The sequence below is a fragment of the Pongo abelii genome, chromosome 9 (genome assembly GCF_028885655.2).
Source record: "Pongo abelii isolate AG06213 chromosome 9, NHGRI_mPonAbe1-v2.0_pri, whole genome shotgun sequence".
Lineage (NCBI taxonomy): Eukaryota > Metazoa > Chordata > Mammalia > Primates > Hominidae > Pongo > Pongo abelii.
This window is the reverse complement of record NC_071994.2, coordinates 97,742,783-97,757,032: the sequence shown is the minus strand read 5'-3', so window position 1 is coordinate 97,757,032 and position 14,250 is coordinate 97,742,783. Positions and strand designations below refer to the sequence as shown.

Sequence of the window (14,250 nt, the reverse complement as noted above, 5' to 3'; positions counted from 1 at the left end):
TACGCTTCCCAAGCTCACGTGATCCTCCTGAGTAGCTGGGACTACAAGGCATGGGCCACCATGACTGGCTAATTTTTGTAGAGACAGGGTCTTGGCATGTTGCCCAGGCTGGTCTCAAACTCCCGGGCGCAAGGGATCCACCTGCCTCAGCCTCACAAAGTGCTGGGATTATAGGCATGGACCACCACGCATGGCCTCCTCCATGTTATTTACTCTCTGTGTTCCCTCTTCTACATTTGTCCAGGTGGGGTAATCCTACTTAGCCTCTTGAGCCTCTGGTCAAGAGCCACCTCTGCTGTTCCTACAGTAGATCCTTCACACTCTTACTGAAGGTGTTAGCATATGCAACTCTCTCCCCTTTTTGGAATGTAAGCTCCTCCAAGGCAGAAACTGGGTCATATTTATTTTCATCTCCCTAAAGCCTTGCACAGGGCCTAGTATAAAAAGGGGTCTAGTGCAATGTTGGCAAGTCAGTCAGTGCATCAACTCCCCATGACCAGGTAAAGAATTTGTCTCCCTCCCATTCCCCAGGGAAGTCACGCACCTTGTGGAGCTTGTCGGCATTGTCATAGTAACCCTGAAGTTCCTGGTGAAGCACCCGGTTCTCCTCTGTTAATATCTCCACCATTTGCTGGGCTCGCTCCACAATCGCAAAGGCATCTGGACCAAGCTGCTGGCTGGGGGAGGCGGCGGGCGGGGGCTGTGGAGCACCCAGGGGCATCGGGAGTGGAAGCGGCAGAGAGACAGAGTGCAGTGGCCCGCTGGCGGAAGAGGTCTGGGAGGACATGGGGCTGTGCTGCTGCATGGTTGACGGGAACGGAAGTTGGCATGGGCGGCTGCAAGGCAATGGAAGGCAGCAGTTAGAGCCCGGGGAAATGGTGGGAGCAGGAAGGAAGCCCCAACAATACTGGCACTGTTGATGGCTTCCACGGTCAGAGGCCATCAATGCACTTCCCAGTGGGAGGTATTCACTGTGCTCCCATCTCAATTGGCACCATTCCGGCTATTGGGGAAACAGTGAACAAGACAGACCAGGTCCCTGCTCTCAGACGTTTACATGCTAGGGAGAGAGACAGGCAAGCCACCCAACAATAAAGCCAAGTATCAAAACGTAACAAGTACTCTCCAAAGAATAAGATGGAGTGATGTGACAGGGAATGACCCCATGTGACAGGGAATGACCCCATGGCTACTTCCTACTGAGAGAGCAGAGAAGGAGTCTCTGAGAGGGGTGGTTTGAGCTGAAGTCACACTGACAGACAAGAACCAGTGGTTTGGACAGAGTGGGTGAAGAAGTGGGGGAAAGGAGTATTCCAGGTAGGAGGTGTCAGCTAGCACAGTGGTCCCCAACCCACTGGGCCATGGACCAGTACACATCTGTGGCCTATTACGGACTGGGCCACACAGCAGTAGGTAGGTGAGCAAAGTTTCATCTATATTTACAGCCACTCCCCATGGTTCACATTACTGCCTGAGCTCTACCTTCTGTCAGATCAGCAGTGGCATTAGATTCTCATAGGAGCGTGAACCCTATTGTGAATTGTGCACGCAGGGGATCTAGGTTGTTTGTTCCTTATGATAATCTAATGCCTGATAACCTGTCACCGTTTCCCATCAACCCCGGATGGGACGATCTAGTTGCAAGAAAACAAGCTCAGGGCTCCTACTGATTCTACATTATGGTGAGTTGCACAATTATTTCATTATATATTACAATGTAATAATAATAAGACACAAAGCGCACAATAAATGTGATGCGTTAGAATCATCCTAAAACTACTCCAACCCCACAATTGTCTGCGGAAAAATTGTCTTGCACAAAACGGATCCCTGGTGCCAAGAAGGTTGGAGATGCTAAGCTAGTGCACAGGGTCTGAGGCAGGAATTAGCACTGGCACAAGCAAGTAGTATGAAGCACTGCCAGCAAGTAGCAGTGCAAGATAAGACTAGAGTGATGGGCAGGTGCCACGGCCAGACTTTACCTTGGAGTGTACAGAGGCCAGGGGAGGAGCTGCCTCTCCTGTGGTGTGCACAGAATGCCATGCATGGTGGCAGGAACACTCGTGTGGAGTCCAGTGAGGCCCAGGTGTGGTCTAGGTGAGAACTGAGGAGAGCTCAGAGTAGTGGCAGAAGAGAAACACTCAGAGATTGGGATTCGTTTTGTATATATCATGGATGGGGAGAAGGGAAGTCGGGAAAATTAAAAGTTACTCCTAGATTTTGGGCTCTACACAACTTGATAGGGGCATCATTTAATGAAGTGGGAAGTCTTGGGGAAAAACTGATTTGTTTTGCTGAGGTGAGGGAGGTCTAGAGCTCAAGAGTCTAATTTTAGCCATGTCAAAAAGAACACATAAGGGTGTCCCTTCATGGCTCAAATACCTAGTATTAGCTCCTATCTTTGAGATCATGAATTTCCATCCCCATCCCCATTCCTAACAAGTCCATCCTAACTATTCAGTTAACCTGTTTCCTAAGAATCACTGTATTTTCTTTCAACCTAAGCCAAGGGCTCCTAACAACATTTAGAAATATAAAGGGTATGAACCAAAAAGTATCTGAGACAAATCTCAATCAATTTAGAAAGTTTATTTTGCAAGGTTAAGAATGTGCCCATGACACAGCCTCAGGAGGTCATGACCACATCTGCCCAAGGTGGTCTGGGTACAGCTTGGTTTCATACACGTTAGGGAGACATGACAGACATGAGACGTCAATCAGTATGTAAGATGAACATTGGTTTGGTCTGGAAAGGCTGGACAACTCCAAGCGGGGGAAGGGGCTTCTAGGTCATAGGTAGATAAAGAGACAATTGGTTGCATTATTTTGAGTCTCTGATTAGCTTTTCACTGAATACACAATTTACATGTGAGAGGAGGGTAAAAGAATAGTCACTTACACCTTAGTCTGGCTTAGTAAAACAATAGGGCAGAGGAACTAATCACATATGCATTTGTCTCAGGTGAGCAGAGGGATGACTTTGCGTTGTGTCTGTCCTATGTCCACAAGGAATTTCCTTGTGGGCAAATTGTGAGGCAGGTATGTGGCTTTTTTTAATCTTTGTAGCTATCTTATTTAAGAATAAAATGTGAGGCAGGTTTGCCTGATGCAGTTCCCAGCTTGACTTTTCCCTTTGGCTTACTGATTTCAGGGTTCTGAGATTTATTTTGCTTTCACATCTTTCCGAAAAAGCATTTTATAAGAAAATGAATGAGCCTCTGGTCTCAGGTTTTGTCTGATCTCTCATGGCTAGGACAGTTTACTCCTAGAAAGGTAGGTGTCAGGTTATTAGGAAAGATCATTTTTAGTAGGTTGTGAAATCTCATATCCTATGAAGAGAAAATAGGAGGAGGATGAGAAAAAAACAAACAAACAAAAAAGATGAAGAACAATCCTGGAAAATTGATATAGGCCATATTATCTGAAGTCCATACATCAATAGACAGGTATGAAAGTGGTTTATATATGTAAATAAGTTGCTGTTATTTTCTTCTGTAGCTTAAGTTGTCTAGCTTCAGTTTGCAGGGCTTTAAGAAAGCACAGCTTCATTTTTAGGGATTTTAAATCAAGAAAAAAATGGAGGGAAAATAGGACAGGAAAGAAAGAAAAAATCAATTAAAAAACATTACTTTGGAGACGTGTAGCCAGGAAAAACTTCAGAATTCAGTCCAAACTATAGAAAATAATAAACATTGAAAAACATTAGACAAGACTAGAATCTAATAACAGGTGTAGTCTAGTTTATTTTGAAACATAATTTTTCTCTCTCTAGTCCCCATTTTCACTAAAGACAAATCACAAGACAAATTTATGTGTAAAATAACTGTTGGTCTTACTATACTTGGCCTGAGTATTTGCATAAAGTCAGCAAAAAAAAATTATTTGCCATATAGGCTCTTTTCTTTTTAATTGGCTTTACTGGAACTTTATTCCACAAGGAAACTCAGATTAGACTTCAATGCTTGGAGCTCAGCCTGTGCCTGCAAATACCTGTACTAATTGGGTGAATTCCTCACCTCAAGGGCCCAAGAAAACTTATGGCTCCTGGACCTGTCAGAAAGTGACATTCTTTACTTACTGCAGGTCAGGAACCTATACAGGGACTGTGTAGACATGGTATAAGGCCAGCTTTCTCAAAGGGTTTTATTTGGCTCTACAAGTCAACCTTGATTCCTTAAAGCAATCTGGTTCTATCTAAAAGTATGCCATTCAATGAAAGCCTTGGTAAAATAACCAGTGTCTCCAATTGTGTCCTATTACAAAGAAAAAGATTCTTATTGAACTTATGCAAATAACTATACTGCAATAAATTAAATATACTTGCAAATAGTTTTCAAATTCTGGAGAAATCAGGTAGAGAGATATATGCTTTAGATTTTGCTCACAGGGTTGTAGCTGCCCCAATTATTAAAAGCTGTAAATAGCTCAAAGGAAAAGGGTTTTCTAGATGCAGAAACAAAAGAATTAGCAACATTTCAAACAAAGTCATAAAAAAGATTATTTCAGTCTTTCATTAGTCTATGTAATTAACTCATGTTCTGCTCGACGTTTATGAACACATTAGCTTTCTATGGGAGTCTTGCAAGTTTTTCCTCTATTCTAGTGTCACAGTCTCCAAAGTTATCAGAAACCTGCATTCAAGAACAACTGTCAGAGTCCTATAGCTGATTATAAAAAACACCTTTTGAAAAGAATAAAAGTGAAACAACTAGATGACAAAAGTCATAGTTAAAGACACAAATGACAAGGAAATTGGGTTACTTCTATGGCATACAATTTTATATCAGACTCACCATTACTACTGATGATAACATTTACTAAGACATATTAGGCTCACAGGAATCTCATACAATTCTGGAACACATACTAACAACACATTTATATAAATATAATCCAAAGAAGGTTAAACCCCATTTCATATTTGACACTACGTCCTGTATGATTTTATTACGTCAAATAAGCTGAATATGTCTCTTTTGGACTTCAAGGGACCGAATATCAAAAGATTAATGAGGACTGAAGTTAAAATTTGATTTCGGAAAGTATGTCAAATATAAAAAGTTTAAAACACTTCATATCACAAAATAGGATCACAAGTTGTTATAAAATAAGTCAATCATTTAGCCAAAATGATAACTCAACGATTTCCAAAAATAAAAGCAAAAACCTTTATTCTTTGAGAGCAATTTAACTTCCCAAACAACAAGCCCTAATAAAGACAGCATGAGGCCAAAATGTGTCTTTTAAAATTCTGTAAGTAAATTTATTAAATTTTAATTATCTTGACCATAAGATATAATTTCTATAAACCTTTTTATAACCTTTATAACCTCTTATTAAGGAATGAGTTAATGCTCCAAAAAAATTGTGTTCATCTGACACAGAGGCTCATATGCTGGTCTTGCATCAGTGTTTGGTATTAATGGTTAATTTATAGAGAAACTGAACTAATTTTATCTCTCAACATTGGCCCTTACAATCTCATGCCCACCTCTTCCACAATAGTCTCTGGGTCTTGAGGAGTTTAATTTCTGGCCCTGTATCTCACAAACACAGTTTATTTTGGTTGGCATCTTCTACTGGATCTGAAGATGAAGTTTTAACTGCTGTCAGGGTTTAAGACTGAAGAGGACTTGGTGTCCTGTTTAGACCCAGAAGTCAAAGCTCTATAACTTAATGACACAAGGACTTTAAAAGCAAAATACAGAAAGTTACATGGATGTGATAACTTCAATTAAAAAAAATTTTAATCTCAGTTTTTTCTAAGCAAATCAAAACTTAGTAACAATGGCAAAGGAATTATTTCAATAAAATATAAAATGTGTTTGTTAGGCCAGTTACCATAAGGCAAAAGAAAAGATCTTCTGCAGTGCCACTGCTATTCCCTGTGGGGTATCCATTTATTATCAATAACCTGAAAGTCAAACTAATAAAAAGTGTACTTCAATTAGACATAGGAAGAGTGTTTCTTAGGTAACAAGTAAAAATTTTTAGATTCATAGAACCATCTAAAACCAAGAGCACAGAATGTTATGCTGGAGAAGACATTTCCTTTAGGCCTTTAGGGTAAAACATTTTTAGCGTAAGGCCACAACAAACAAACAGCACCCGAGGAATAAAACTTACGGGAGCAAAAAGTGACTTGAAGGAGACATTTACTATTTCAGGGCTTTTAAAAGGGGAGAGGAAGCTGAAACAGCAAGATACAATAAAAGTTAAACTTTGGGTTAAAAAAATTAAAATGTCTTGTAATTTTGTTAAGGGTAAATCAATACCTTTAAAAAAGTTTCATTGTACTACCCAATTCTTTAGTGCATAAGTGTTTTTTTTTAAATATCAAAACACAATCTCTAGAAAGACCATTATAAATAATTTCTCTTTCATTACAGACAACTTGGTCACATAAAGTTTTTCTTCCCCCATAAAACTTTATTTTTACAAACCTTATTATGACTTACACAGACCATTCATGGCATACGTGGACTTTCTGGTTTGTCCTGAATATCCCTCTTTCTTAACAAGTCATTTTATTCTAGGACAAAAATTTACCATACAAGATTCTTTCTCATATAAAATTATTTTCCTTTTTAACCTTTCTTGCCAAAAATATCTTTTTATATTTATAACTTTCTTTACAATGCTTTTATATACTGGTTACCATTACCTTGTTTTATAAATAACTTTTAAACAAACTTTGAATTAGACAAATATTATTTTCCTTTAAATAAGAACACATTTCTTTTTTAGAAAAACATTTTTCTATAATTTATTTAAAAATTGGAAATGACCCAGACATTCAATGAATACATATTATGTAACTTTAGATTTTAAATTATATGATAAGTTTATTTATAGGCATTTATTCCACTACATTTATCTAATTAATTGTTTTTTCAACCAGATTACTTATTAAAACTGTGATAGTTATCATTAAAAATGTTAACCATTTTATAACCTGTGGAGTTCAGGTTTTCCTAAGAACCTTAACATTAGATAAATGTTTTTGTTTGTTTGTTTTTGCCAATAACTCAGGATTTAGCTGTTTTCATTAACTGAACAATATTGAATTCCGTATTTATCAAAGTTTACATAAAAAAGATAGTTTTCCTTTGTGCTACATTCATAACTTTATAGCCCTCATGCCAAATTTTTACATCTAGCAGAGATAAATATTAAGCTACTTTACCAATGAATCTAAACAATTATGTATGTTGACAATTCTGAAGCCATTTCTAATTACATTTCATGAATACTTTTAAAACTAGCTTATTTATTAAAAATTTACTTAAGTCACATAAACTTGAAAAAGGATTTGGCTCAAAGTACTTTTTTCTGATGGCTGGATTGTAAAAAGTGTTCAATAAATGTTTGCCGTAATAGAAAAAATTTACCAGGCTTCTCATGAATGCCCAGTGCTAGGCTCTGTATTAGGGGGTATGGGATACAATGATAATAATTATAATCATGGTGAGAATATCTAACATTTATGCAGTGCTTACTATGTATCAGACTCTGACAACTGTATAAGTGGCATTACAGTCCCATGAAATGGAGATACAGAATGTCTAGTAAGCTTCCTCTCTGATTTCACAATCTAATAGGGAAACAGGCTCACAAATAGACAATTAGAGCATGGAGTTCTAGTCACAAGTAGTTTATCAATAAGTGTGGGCTCCCATCCTCTCTTTTCCCCTTTTCTTTGTGTCCCCATTACTAGCATGTGTTTATCGTAATAGGGGCCCATCAATAACATTATCTTTGCAAGCCGAGGATAGGCTGTTTCATAGCACTAGTATGATTTTCTGTGAAATTGTCCTGTTCCCTCCGACACTCCTTCTCCCTCATTTACACTAAGCTCAGATCTGCTTGTACAGACCTTTGAGCTCACTCACCCGAGCTGGCTGAGCAGTGGAGCCAAGGAATAGAAGTTTCTCTCCTGCCTGCACGTCGTCCATCGTAATGTGGTATTTATTAGCATGAATGTGTAACTGAGTTATTTGTGAGGCCAGTGCTCTCTGTTTGATAGAAAACTTCCCATTTTGAAAAAGCCCATTCTTTTCTGTCCCTTAAGCTTGGCAAACCTGCCTTTTCTGCACTGTCATTCAGGCAACTAGTCACCATCACTGATGACGTATGCTGGCATCAAGAAAGCACTATCACCTGATTTCAGCCTCTCTCCTTGGTTTTCCTTGTAATTGCTACATGACATAAAAAGATGATGGAGAAGATAAGCTCCCGTTGACCATAAGTGACTTCCAAATCCCAGAGTTAAATAAATGTTAAAAGATAGAAGCCCCACCCGAAGCTACCTGAGTAGGAGTGGAGGGAGTTGTAGACTCATCTGTGCCCCTCAGCCTGTAGGAGACAGCTGCGTTTCCTCTTCACATTAAGTGAAGTGTGAAGGGGAATACTCAGGAGGTGGGAATGGGTTTCTGCCCTTTCATTCAAAAGCAGTGGTATAATTCGTGGCATTTTGGCTCTTAACAAGAGAACCTCTTTTCCCTGAAAAATGTATTATTGTAGGATTTAGCCAGCCTGCAGGAAGCACTGACTCAGTGACAGACGTGTAGTGTTTTGGGTCCATTCCTGATCGAAGCTCCTGTGACCTGGGGTGAAAGCAGGGCATTGTGAATTTCACTCTTGTGGTGGAGTTGGACTTCCTTGTACACACGGGACAACATGTATATTCACACCCACTTCAGCGTGGAAGGGGCACAAATTCACCAAGATGCAGAAATGCTTTGTGTCTAAAGAGATGGCAGGTTATGCAGTGGGTGTGTAGCGAGAGAGGGGAGGGATGGTTTAGGTTTGCCCACTGATAACATTCCTTTCTGAAAACTGCGGATGGTTGCAAGGTGAAGTCACTTACGGAATAAAGCATTGCATTGAGCTCTCCAGTTCTTTACCTTGCCTGGGGAACGTCGATCCCAGTTACTTCAACATGAAATGGGAGGGCTGCTAAATTGAAGGCCTAAGGAAATCCAGCTGGGAAATACATCCTGCGCCCAGATGGAGTGTCTTGAGTTTAGTTACCAAGCAAGGCCTGAGGCTAATTATTCTGTTAGGATCTGTTGGACTTATTCTGAGTCCATCTCTATGAAGGTCTGCGTATCCATGTAGGGAGGGCTGAAGTGATCCTTGTCAAATTGTCTTCTAGAGTTTGACATTCAGCTGTTAGGAGTTGGCATTCAGAGGAAACCTGGCTACGAGAAATATTTACAAAATGAGAGCTACAGAGGCTGACAGGCTCACAAACATTTCAGCAAATATACTTAAAAGGAAAATATAAGGCTAGGTGACCTCCTGGGGAGACTGGGGGTAGCTCTGAGAGCTTTTGCTATGGATGGCTACAAGTTATGGAAGGTTGCACATGTCACTGTTACTGATTAGAAGCAGCTGGCTCTTCAGAGGACTGACTCAGCCCTTTGATACAGAATGTGGATGATTTGGGATTTCATGCTAATGCTTAGTATCTAACCTGCAGTTCCCAGATTGCGACCCAGTGGTTGAGATCAACAGAAAAATGAGTTTCCCAAGTCTTTGCAGAAGATACACAGCTGTGGTTGGAGAACTACACATCAAGACTTTGTTTGCTTTTGTGAATGGCAAACAAATCTTGGGACCCCAAAATCACTAAGCCAAAGGGAAAAGTCGAACTGGAAACTATATCAGGCAAACCTGCCTCCTATTTTATTCTTAAATAAGATAGCTACAAAGATAAAATAAAACAAAACAAAAAACTATATACTTTCCTCACAATTTGCCCACAAGGAAATTCCTTATGGACAAAGGACAGACACAACTCAAAATCATCCCTCTGCTTACCTGAGAAATGCATGTGATTGCTTCCTCTGCCCTACTGCTTCACTAAGCAAGACTAAGGCATAAGTGACTATTCTTTTACCCTCCTCTCACATGTAAATTGTGTATTTAGTTGAAAGCTAATCAGATACTCTAAATAATGCAACAGATTGTCTCTTATCTACCTATAACGTGGAAGCCCCCTCCTCCACTTCAAGTTGTCCTGCCCTTCTGGACCAAACCAATATACATCTTACATTCATTGGCTATGTCATGGGCGCATTCTTAAGCTTGACAAAATAAACTTCCTGAGATCTGTCTCAGATACTTTTGGGTTCACAAATTGGAAACCTGAAGGGATTCTGAGTGGTGGTTCCCCTATCCTTTGACAAATCTCCTATGGGTGCTTGGTAGCAGCTTAAGATATCTTTATGGCTCGGATCAATAGGACAATTTGCTGAGGCCTGGCAACTTCCCCTCCGGAGAATCCCTGATCTCCCCAAATGTGATCGAGATCTAAAGTTTATTTTGCTGTACAGCTCCTTTTCTGGAGTTTTGCTTTCTTCCAACAAGGAAGGCCAGTTTTTCTGCATGATGGAGTGCAGGTAACTCCTTTCTGGAGTTTTAGCTTGCTTCCAATAGGGAAGGCAAGTTAGAGTTTTTTTTCCTGTTTCTAGGATGGTAGAGAGCAGTCATTAGCCTGAGCCCCACTCCTAGGTAAGTAGCTGAATTGGGATTTTGTCTTGGCTGAACTTAACAACCAGCTGGTCTTAATTTCTCCTTACCTTTAAAGTGCTCAGTGATTGCATAAATTGTGAGATTGTTTGTTCTGAGTAACTGTTTTGTTGTTGTTGTTGTTGCTTGTTTGTTTCTGTTGTTGTTTCCATCTGTTTCCTATTGGATTTGACCAGCTCTATCTGACTTGACCAAATCCAAGGGAAAGTTTCAAATTATGGGGAACAAGGCCTCTGAATTGGCTAAATTCCCACAACTGAAAAAAAAAAAAATGGGAAAAAATGACAGCCAGCAAAAGGTAAAAAAAAAGAATTTTTTTTTTTTCTCAGAGACGGAGTCTTGCTCTGTTGCCCAGGCTGGAATGCAGTGGTGTTCATCTTGGCTTACTGCAACCTCCACCTCCTGGGTTCAAGGGATTCTCCTGCCTCAGCCTCCCGAGTAGCTGGGACTACAGGCGTGCACCACCACGCCCAGCTAATTTTTTTGTATTTTTAGTAGAGACGGGGTTTCACCATGTTAGCCAGGGTGGTCTCGAACCCCTGACCTCAGCCATTCCACCTGCCTCGGCCTCCCAAAGTGCTGGGATTACAGCACTTTCAGCAGGCCTAAAAGATTTTTTATTTTGACCACTTGAGGGGCTTTATTTACATAACAAGGGCACCTTTATTTACGTAACAAGCCAAGCCAAACTGAAGTAGCAATGGCTGTTGCCCCACGCTGCAGTTCAGTAGCTAAAGGTAGCTAAGGTTCTGCCCCCAATTTTTTGTCACCACAATAGCCTGGGATTGGTTCCTAAATCAAGCTCTTTCTGGTTTGACATTTGTATTAGTTTTGAAATATCAGCAATTTGTTTTAGCTAAAATATGGTAATGAGACTTAAAAGTTTTTTTTTTCTTAAGCAGCTCAAAGGTTAGCAGTCAATTAAAAGCTAATATCCAAGATATGTGTGTGTATGCGTGTGTGTGTGTGTGTGTTTTATTTTTTTTTCTCCCAGGATCTTTCTTTTTTTTTTTGAGAAAAAGTTTTTTTCTCTTCTCAGTTGACTGAATTCTGTTTTCTCCATTTACTTCTGCTCTCTCCTTTCTCTTGCCACACTCTGCTGCATAAGGGACCTGAAATAGTTTCTAATAGCCCAGGATTCCTTAAAGAAAACAAAGAAGGCACCGGACTCCCTTTTGGGGAGAAACCTCTGTTTTTCCTTATGGAACCCCAAGAGTGTAAACAGATAAGTTTGTCTCAGATCTTAAACTGCTTGCTTTAGTAGTGTATTACCTCATTTCTTTTCTTTTCTTTTTTTTTTTTTTTTTGGACTAAAATAGTTATTGTAGCAGAGATTACTCTGGGGTGTTTAAAGTAAGAAAGAGTGTAGTTTAGACACTTAGAGAAATGTCTTTGTTTGAAAAAAAGTGCACTATGAAAGCGTCATGTGGTCTAGCCCCGTACTAGTTCTCTTTTTGGAGACGCAGGATTCAGTGTGGGCTCTGCCCAGAGTTCACAAATCCAATTAAAAGACAGAGACTAAATTTAGAACTACCTATCTACATAAAATTGGTTTCCTTATACAATTCTATGACAGATTTCTATAATTTTATGTTTGACTTGGCATCCATTTTTAATCTCCCTGTAGTACCACCAGACTCTTTCTCTCTGTACCTTGAGATATAAATTTCACTATCTGATTTTTCACAAGAGTTGGCCCTTTAATGTGCAAATTTAGGGCTATGTAGCTGACATCTGCCTGGAGTAATAAAACAGGTTATCAAGAAATTGGAAGTCTAAAATAGGAGGAAAAAAAGAGGTGTTATGAATCTATAAGATCTATTTCTATGTGTCTAGTCTAGTATATCTATGTATTTGTGTCATGTATATGTTTCACTACTAAAAATACATAAAAGCTCTAATTAATTGGCTTAAAGGAAAAAGTGCTTAAATCAAACACTTTATCAGAAAAAAACAGACTTTGAGCCAAATGCTTTTTCAAGTTTATGTGACTTAAGTAAATTTTTAATATATAAGCAAGTTTTAAAAGTATTCGTGAAATGTAATTAGAAATGGCTTCAGAATTGTCAACATATATTATTGTTTAGATTCATTGGTAAAGTGGCTTAATATTTATCTCTGCTAGATGTAAAAATTTGGCATGAGGGCTATAAAGTTATGAATGATTAGCCTCTGTTATCATCACACACTGCTAATGGATGATAGAAGAAAGGCAAGAAGCATCACCCTTGGATTGCCCTTCCTCTTCGGAGGCCATGAGCTAAGAATCACAGTCCCTGTCCCTACAGCCTGTGTGAGGAATCACGGCATGATCCAGCACCACGGAATGCAATGCCATACACAACCAGAGCATGGTTCTGGACTGATGTCGGTGCATGTCAGTACACGATCTCAGACACAGACTCTCATTCCTTCTAGTCCTACACTGTCCAGACAGTGGCTACTAGCCACTAGGCTATTGGGTACTTGAAATGTGGCTAGTCTGAACTGAGATGTGCTCTAAGGGTAAAACAGACATCAGAACTTGAAGACTTAGTGCCAGGCGCAGTGGCTCATGCCTGCAATCCCAACACTTTGGGAGGCCGAGGCGGGTGGACCACTTGAGGTCAGGAGTTCGAGACCAGCCTGGCCAACGTGGTAAAACTCCACCTCTACTAAAAATACAAAAATTAGCCAGGTGTGGTGGCACGCACCTGTAGTCCCAGCTACTTGGGAGGCTGAGGTAGGAGAATCACTTGAACCCAGGAGGCGGAGGTTGCAGTGAGCTGAGATCGAGCCACTGCACTCCAGCTTAAAGACTTGGTAGAAAAGGAAAATACCTCACTGAGAGTTTTTAATATTAATTACCTATTAAAATGACAATATTTTGGATATAATGGGTTAAAATTTTTTTAATGTTTCTAAACTATGCTTTAAAATTAATTTCATTTGTCTCTTTCAAACTTCTTAAGACGTCACTGCTAGAAAATGTTTAATGAGATATGTGGCTCATGTTACATTTCTACTGAACAGTGAGTGCTGCTCTAGACCATTGTGCATGTACCCTAGAAGGTCTGGTTCTGGAGAGCCAGTTCCAGATTTCAGTGAGCATCAGAGCAACTCATGCAACAGACTAGCTGTTCCCACTCTGTGGTCCCCAGATCCTCAAGCGTGAATGGTGATCAGCAAGCCACACTCAATATATTAAACTCTATGTTCCTCTATAATTAGGCTATCAGGCTAATATGTAATAAAAAACGGCTTGTTTGACAAAAATTTTGCAAAACATGACAGGAAAAGAAAAAAAATCAATGGGTAAACAGAAAAAGGATGTAGTGAAGTAATTCATAAAGAGAAAATGCAGGGGGCTAAATACACATTTTCCTATGCAAAATTAATAGAGAAATTAAAATCAAAACATTTCTAAGTTTATCAATATTAACAAATTTCTCAAGATATAATACATATTAGGCTTTTGCCTTTGTAAAAAAATAATGCAGAGAAAAAAGACCGGAAGGAACTATTACAAAAGGAAAAAAAGACTGGAAGGAGCTATTACTGCAAGTGATGGGACTATGGATTTTTCTTCTACTCTTGATACTTTTCTGTTCTTTACACATTTTCTACAATGAACATGTATGGCTACTTAAAAAAATTTTATTATCTAAATAATACATGTACATTACAGAAAAATTAGAAAACATGGATAAACCAAAAAATCAGCATTGTTATTTT

At 39.3% G+C, this 14,250-nt stretch overlaps 1 protein-coding gene across 9 annotated transcripts in view; it reads right to left on the bottom strand.

The window, feature by feature from the left end:
- Positions 1-14,250, bottom strand: part of AMOTL1 (angiomotin like 1) — a 169,820-nt gene that overhangs the window by 54,250 nt on the left and 101,320 nt on the right. For all 9 annotated transcript variants that reach the window (XM_009246964.4, XM_009246965.4, XM_054524953.2 and 6 more), the window contains one exon: positions 545-836. In XM_009246964.4, the coding sequence (XP_009245239.2) occupies positions 545-836 (292 nt within the window). The remainder of the gene's footprint in view (positions 1-544; positions 837-14,250) is intronic.